The sequence below is a fragment of the Ailuropoda melanoleuca genome, chromosome 15 (assembly GCF_002007445.2).
Source record: "Ailuropoda melanoleuca isolate Jingjing chromosome 15, ASM200744v2, whole genome shotgun sequence".
NCBI lineage: Eukaryota > Metazoa > Chordata > Mammalia > Carnivora > Ursidae > Ailuropoda > Ailuropoda melanoleuca.
The window spans coordinates 23,888,159-23,895,484 of NC_048232.1; the positions used below are offsets into that span (position 1 = coordinate 23,888,159).

At 45.7% G+C, this 7,326-nt stretch overlaps 1 protein-coding gene across 6 annotated transcripts in view; it reads left to right on the plus strand.

The window, feature by feature from the left end:
• PDSS1 (decaprenyl diphosphate synthase subunit 1) overlaps positions 1–7,326 on the plus strand; it is a 42,749-nt gene that overhangs the window by 23,712 nt on the left and 11,711 nt on the right. For all 6 annotated transcript variants that reach the window (XR_004620747.1, XM_034643841.1, XM_034643844.1 and 3 more), the window contains 2 exons: positions 1,924–2,035; positions 2,130–2,239. Coding sequence is in view for 5 of the 6 variants with exons in the window: in XM_034643841.1 (XP_034499732.1) it covers positions 1,924–2,035; positions 2,130–2,239 (222 nt within the window). In the remaining variant the exon portion in view is untranslated. The remainder of the gene's footprint in view (positions 1–1,923; positions 2,036–2,129; positions 2,240–7,326) is intronic.

Consider the following 7,326-nt stretch of genomic DNA (forward strand, 5'->3'; position numbering starts at 1 on the left):
GGAGCCTGATGTGGGGCTCGATCCCATAACGCCGGGATCACGCCCTGAGCCGAAGGCAGACGCTTAACCGCTGTGCCACCCAGGCGCCCCTCCCTCCTGTTTTCTAACCGCCCTTATGAAAAAGAAGGAATGTGTAAGAATTGTCATCTTCACATGCTGGTTTTACTTTCGCGTACGTGACTTTGCTGTGTACCGAGTCCTGAGATCTCATTGACAAATCTTTTGTTTCGCGTGTGAAATTAAAAGGTTTTGTGTCCTATTGACAGAATTCCATACCTCAGAACGTTGTTTCAGAAAAACGTGTGAGGGGGTGCAGTTTCATTTTGGAGAGGTCACGGGTGCCTCTGGGACACATGCCTACAGGCAGCTGTCCATTTTCAGGGCCCGTCCTGAAGCTTTATTTCAGAGAACAAATTCGTGTCTTCTCCTTGCCTAGTTAGTCCCGACGGACCGACCGTCGTTGTACACCCCTTCCCTCCCCCCACCCCACGCCCTGTGATCCCCTCTGCTGTTGGCGGCTTCTTTCAGCCTGAGGGTGGTCTGCCAGCCTCCTTCCCTTTTCTGCCTCTCACAGAAGGTACCTGTGCTTCCGATAAAAATCCATTCACACAGCGCCTCCTCCAGGAGCCTGGGTTCCAGCCTTTCCTTCAGTCCCTCACCCAGCACTCCCCAGTGCCCAGTCTGGTGGCTTCACCTTCATACGCTGGAATCTTTTGGCCTCTAGGATCCCTGGGGCCAGGAGAGGAAAGACATAAAAGCCTAGAGATTCAGAGCCCTAATGATGGACGGGTAGATGAGGGATATATATGTGTCCGTATATATCATCCTGGGTACAATGACCCTATACATGTATATTTCTGTTTATGTCGAGATAATTTGTACAATATGTTATATAAAATGATTAATAGGTAAACATACTGAACACTACTTTTAGATACTAGAGAAAAGACAAAAAAGTTGAAATGTGATGAAAATTTCTATGAAATCTAGCATTTACAATTTGTAACTATACTAATTATAATAAAACTCAGGCATATCTTTAAATATGAAAATGAGTATATTTGATTACAGTGTATAATTCAATTATGTATAATTTATAACAAGCTGTAAGTACAGTATGGGCACCTACTCCCAATCTAAAGAAGATTGGAAAAATATTGATTAGTGCTCACTACAAAAAGATTTTTCTAGGAACGGGGCAGTGCGTATAGCAAAGAGCATTGAACTTGGAGTCAGGATGCCTTGGTTTGCTTTTCACTGAAAAAAGCACACATTGTGCCAGGTGCTGGGGTGTGGCCGGCGCCAGCTGAGATAATCTGCAGCCCGGGCCCCCAAGGAGTTGGGTAAACCGGGCATCATCGGTGTTTGAAGACAGTGTGAAGACCCCAGTATGCGAGGGGCGCTGCGTGCATGTGCACACAGAGGAGAAGCATCTACAGACTGAGGGATCCCGGTGGACTTCCTGGAAGTGTCACCCAAGCTAACTGTGCGGCTGAGTCTGTCCAGTGAAGAAGGGGAAGGATTTTCTGAATAGAAGAGACAGTCAGTGCACAGGCACAACAGCGTGGTGTGAGGGAAGCGCGAGGGTTCCAGCACGTCTGACCCGAGGGCCGCTGGACTCTGGTGGGGCCGCGGCGTGAAGCCAGAGAGCGAGATAGCGGCCGTCCCCCGGCATTCACTTGCTGTGCTCTGAACTGGAGAGAAGGACTGGGTAATCTCTGGGAACCGATCCAGGTCCAGCGATGTCCCGAATCTGTAACTGATTATTAAGCAGAGGCCCGCCAAGGAGGAGGGAAGGGAAGACTTCCCGCGGAGATGACCCCCTCCCTCCTGTCCTGCACATCCTGACAGCCAGCTCCATTGTGGGCTCCACTGCTCTGATGCTTTTCTCCAAAAGTTTTCTTTTTTTTTCTTCTTTTCTAGGCTGTTCTTGCTGGTGATTTAATTCTTTCTGCGGCATCTATAGCTCTGGCACGAATTGGAAATACAGCTGTGATATCTATTTTAACCCAAGTTATTGAAGATTTGGTGCGTGGTAGGTTAATTCTGACTTTTCTTTTTTATTCAGTCCCAGTCTAACTAGCCAGGCAATCAAGCCATATGGCAAGTGACCCTTTCTTTCTTTCTAGGTGAATTTCTACAGCTGGGGTCAAAAGAAAACGAGAACGAAAGATTTGCACACTACCTTGAGAAGACCTTCAAGAAGACCGCCAGTCTAATAGCCAACAGTTGTAAAGCAGTATGTACGTTCTGTCTTTGTTCAAGTTTAAAAAAAAAAAAAAAGCCTCATAGCTCTTTCTTGGGAGCTACTTTTCCTGAGGGACATTTCACTGGAGAACCTTAAAATAGTAACCAAAATCCCAAGAGGTCATTGAGAAAAGGATGACATCCCCAAACAGCGGAGAGCTTCTGCTGTGGGGTTCGTTTTTGCGGTCATCTTTTGCTAGGCGGACATTCACTTTTCATCTCTCCTCCCAAGAGCAGAATCAAAATTAGCCCTCTGCACCTGGTCTAATCTCCAAACTGTGTGGCGGTTGGAACAGCTTCTCATAAATAATTGCTTTCACAATTGTTGTCCCGTATACCATTTCTGCCATTTACCCTTAAAAACTAGCAAAGTGCTTTGTCCTTAAATATGCTGTTTGCCCAGGAGAAAATGCCTGTTAGATTGTCCTGGTGTTCTTTGGCCTTTGTTATGAGTAGTAGATCTTCTCGGTCTTTTTACATGACATATAAACAAGCCATTTTTCAGGGCACCCTGGTGGCTCAGTGGGTTAAGTGTCCCACTCTTGATCTCAGCTCAGGCCTTGATCTCAGGGTTGTGAGTTCAAGCCCTGTGAAAAAAGAAAAAAAAGCCCACGCCATTTTTCTTCGGGTGTAAATCAGGTGTGAACCATCACTTCTTCTCTGCCTCCCTGGCTTTCCCTCCGCTCTTCTTTTTTTAAGAAGTCCCTATTCCCCTGAGTCTGTAGGCTACAACATGTGGTATTCAGTGCTGTCCCATAAATGAGAGCGGGTTCTCTCCATGGCATTGCTCAAATGACCACGTCTCAGCCTACCCAATGTGGCAGACATGAATCGTGGGCAGGCCCTGGCCCCTTGCGGTCAAAGCAGCGACAGAGGGAGCCCTCCAGGGCGCAGACGTGCATTGCTGCCCTCATGCGCTCTTACTGTTACTGCAGTTAGAGCTTTTCCTCAGGCCTCTCCAGTGAGAAAGGTCTCTTGCCAACAGTGGCTCAGTTCTGAAAAGTGTCAAGAAATGGATAACTGTGAGTCATAAAAGGATGAGGACATTTTCTTTCTAAAAAGACGTAATGACACCTCTAAGAAATGTGAATTACGTAGAACGTGCAGAGGTGCTGATGCCCTCCGTGATCAAAGCCTATGAAGGGCCAAGGAGATGGACCAGAGGCACCAAGGAAGGCCTGGATTGTGGTCCCCATCTCTGTTTGGAAAGCCAGAGACGTTCTGTCCTAGCCCACGTACTCATTTATAAACTGCACCCCGTTCTTCACAGATTAGCAAGGCTCCGGGAGACGTGTGTATTAACATGGCTCAGCCCTTTTTAAAAATGAGATGCTTTGTGCTATCCACTAGGAGGCATGCTGGCATCATCCCACAAGGACCCACTTTTTCTGTGATTTATTCCTAAACCCCAGAACTGTTAGAATAATAAAGCAAAATCATAGCGTGAGCGTTCTAAATAAAAGATTCTATATTTAAGTGCCTATGGATAGAAATATTCCAGAGGTGTTACATATTCAAAAGGGCTATTTTTATATACTCCTGGTATTCAAAATGCAAAGACATGTGGGGCTCCAAAAGTTCATGCAAAGCAAACTAGAAGAGCCAAAAAGAGGGAATACAGAAAATTTAAATGTCGGGATTATTATGGAATAACTAATATGAGTCTAAGATGTTATGGGAATTTGAAGGAAATTGAGCCGCTTATAATTTATTCTAAGATACCACCCCCCTTCCTTAACCACTTGTATTTTAAGTAGAAATGATATAAAATCTAAGAGAGGGCTATCTTGGATTGTTTTGGGACAGTGATTGATATGAAAATAGTAGTAATGTTGTTAAATAAGTGTTATTTATTTGTATACATAGTCACGCAGAATACATTTGAGCTTACCAATGAAGGCTATGATTTGTTCCCCAGAAAATCTAATGGGAATGAGATCTGAGAGGTCCAGTGGCCCATCCCGTGTTAGTCAGACAGTGGCTGAGCTGGGATTTGAACCTAGAACTGGATATGGTAATCCTGTATTTGTTTTTCATTCTTTTTTTTTTTCTTTCCTTTTTCTTTCTGAATTTCTCCTCTCTCCAGTGCTGCTTGGGGCCTGGCATCGATGGTCTGTCTTCCTGTTACTTTATTTTCAAAGCCATGGTGCGTCATTACAGGATTTTGTTCTATGGCTCGTATTTGCGAACAGACTTTTGGTACGATATTCTTAACTAATCTGCAGATAGACCTTATTCCTATTTTGCCAACTGTCATAATATTGTCATAAGAAAGGGGGAAAATTTTTTCTGGTTCAGGATCCAATCCAGGTTCTCACGGTGCATTTAGCGGTCGTGAATCTTCAGTCTCTCCTTCTGGAACAGTTCCCCAGTCTGTCTGCGTTCTTACGTTACCTTGAAATGTCGAAGAGCACCGGCCGGTTATATTGTTGGACTCTCGAGCTGGAGTTGTCTGCTACTTGACACACTAAGATACAGGTTATGCATCTGGGGCAGGAGCACAGCAGAAGGGATGCCGCCTCCTCGGTTCGTCATGTCTGGGGCACATGACGTCGCTTTGTCCCGTTACTGGTGATATTCACTTGATTGTGGTGGTGACTGCCAGGTTTCTTCACTTGAAAGTTACTATTTTTCCCTATCTGGGAAGGTATTTTGAGATTATGTAAATCTGCTTCTTATCAAACTCTCCGGTTTTCACATCTAGTTATGATTCTTTCGACTTGTTACCACGATGGTGGTGAAAGACAGTTGTGTGAATTCCATCATTCCTTCTCACCCCGCTTCTCTAATAGAGTGGGTCTTCTGTTTTAAGGAAGATCTTATCTATAATGACTCTTGCTTTCTTATTCTATGGATTATAACCCTTTATTGTTATTTATTTAAATGCTAAAGGATCCCATATTTGGCCAGTGGGGAAGGCCCTTTAATCTGGCTCCTGTGTCCTGTTAATCTGTCTACCCTCTTCATTCTTTCCACACTTTCTTAATTTCTAGCAGGAGGTGTTCCAGGCTCATCGTGTTCTTTCCAGCCCTGGGATTCATAGTTTCTCTAAGGAGCCCTGTTCTTTCTGGTGGAGAATGGTGTTTAGAAACCAAGATCCTGCCTTAGGTATCATTGGGCCCTCCCAGTGGACAGAGCTAGGAGATTTATATATATATGGGTATGCATCTATCTTGGGCTTTTTATATCTCATCTACGTATTTATTTTATGATTATGTAGTTCTTTATTTTTAAGATTTTATTAATTTGAGAGAGAGATAGCAGGAGCAGGGGGGAGGGGCAGAGGGAGAGGGAGCAGCAGATCCCCGCTGAGCAGGGAACCCTGCGAGGCTCAATCCCAGGGCCCTGGGATCACGACCTGAGCTGAAGGCAGACGCTTAACCGACTGAACCATCCAGGCGCCCCTCATCTATGTGTATTTAAAACCATGAGGTGGGGCGCCTGGGTAGCACTGCGGTTAAGCGTCTGCCTTCGGCTCAGGGCGTGATCCTGGCGTTATGGGATCGAGCCCCATATCAGGCTCCTCTGCTATGAGTCTGCTTCTTCCTCTCCCACTCCCCCTGCTTGTGTTCCCTCTCTCGCTGGCTGTCTCTATCTCTGTCTCTGTCGCATAAATAAATAAAATCTTTAAAAAAAAAAAAAAACCATGAGGTAACGACAGGATTCATGATTTATTCTAGCATTCCTTCTTTCCATACAGTTGACCTTTGAACCACATGGGTTTGAACTGCACAGGTCCTTCTGTGCGGGTTGGTTTGTTTTGTTTTGTTTTTTTTGCTTGTTTTTTGGTTTTTTTTTTTTAATTTTTAAATAAGTACAGCATTGTGAAAGTCCTTTCTCTTCCTTATGACTTTTCTAATAACATTTTCTTTTCTCTAGCTTTATTATTATATAATACATACAACATACAAAATATGTGTTAATCGAATGTGTTAATCAGTGAGACTTCTGGTCAACAGTAGGCTGTTAGTAGTTAAGTTTTGGGGGAGACAAAAGTTATAGGTATATTTTCAACTGCACGGGAGGTGGGGGGTGGTGTCAGCACCCCTGGCCCCCATGTTATTCAAGGGTCTACTGTATTTGTAACTCCTTTCCCCGAGAGTAAGAAGCTTGGCTCCCATTTTCCCCAATATATTTATTTGCTCAGTCCCCTAGAATATACCATAGGGGCTTAAAAATTGGTAACTAGTTTATAGCTCCTTTTGTCTTTAGCCTGAGGATGATATAATCAAAAATCTGGGCTCGAAAGTTACTTTTCACTCCTTTTCAGTGTGGTTACGTTAGTATTTGACATATAGGCGAGGTTTTTTACTCCATTTTAGGGGTTCCCTCCCAATCTTAGGGATTTTGTTTTTGGGGTTGGAGGCTGCTGTCGTTTTTTCATTTTCGAGTGTAGGAAATGTTGACAAAGCGCCGCGAGTCAGAACGGTACCGCAGGTGACTGCCCGCCAGCCCCCCCCACCCCGCTCCGCAGCCTCTCCTCCCCGCTGCGAGGAACTAGGCTCAGTTTCTGCTTCTTCCTTCCTGTGTTTCTCGGTACACAAATGAACGACACACAGGCTGGGATTTCCTCTTCTGTCTTACAAGGAAACGCAGGATGCTGTGCCGCTCTCCCTTCGCACCTTGCTTTCTGCGATTAACCAGGTATGAGGGAGACCATCCCATGCTGCTCTGTAGAGCCCCTTCTCGTTTTTTAAACAGCCGCCTCGCACCCCATCGTGTGGAGGTGCCGTGCTTTTTCTCAGCCCCTCCTGCCTCCAGGCATTCGGGCTCCTAGCACCTCACAGTGACAGGTGAGGCCACAGTGCCACACCGGGCGTGTGCTTCTGAGTTGCTGGCACTGCATCTGCAGGCTGGCTTTCAGGGTGACTGTGTCAGTGGTTTTGTTGCCCCAGCACCGTTCTCCGCAGCCGGGTCGGGCCGTTACCGTGTTTCCACCGGCCGTGAATGCCGTGAATGCGGGTGTCGGCGTCGCCCGTAGCCTCGCTCGGACTGGGTCGCGAGGCTTCCCGCTTACAGGAACGGCATCGTGGTGTTGTTTGAATTCGCATCGCTCCTTTCTCTCTCCTTTTTTTTTTT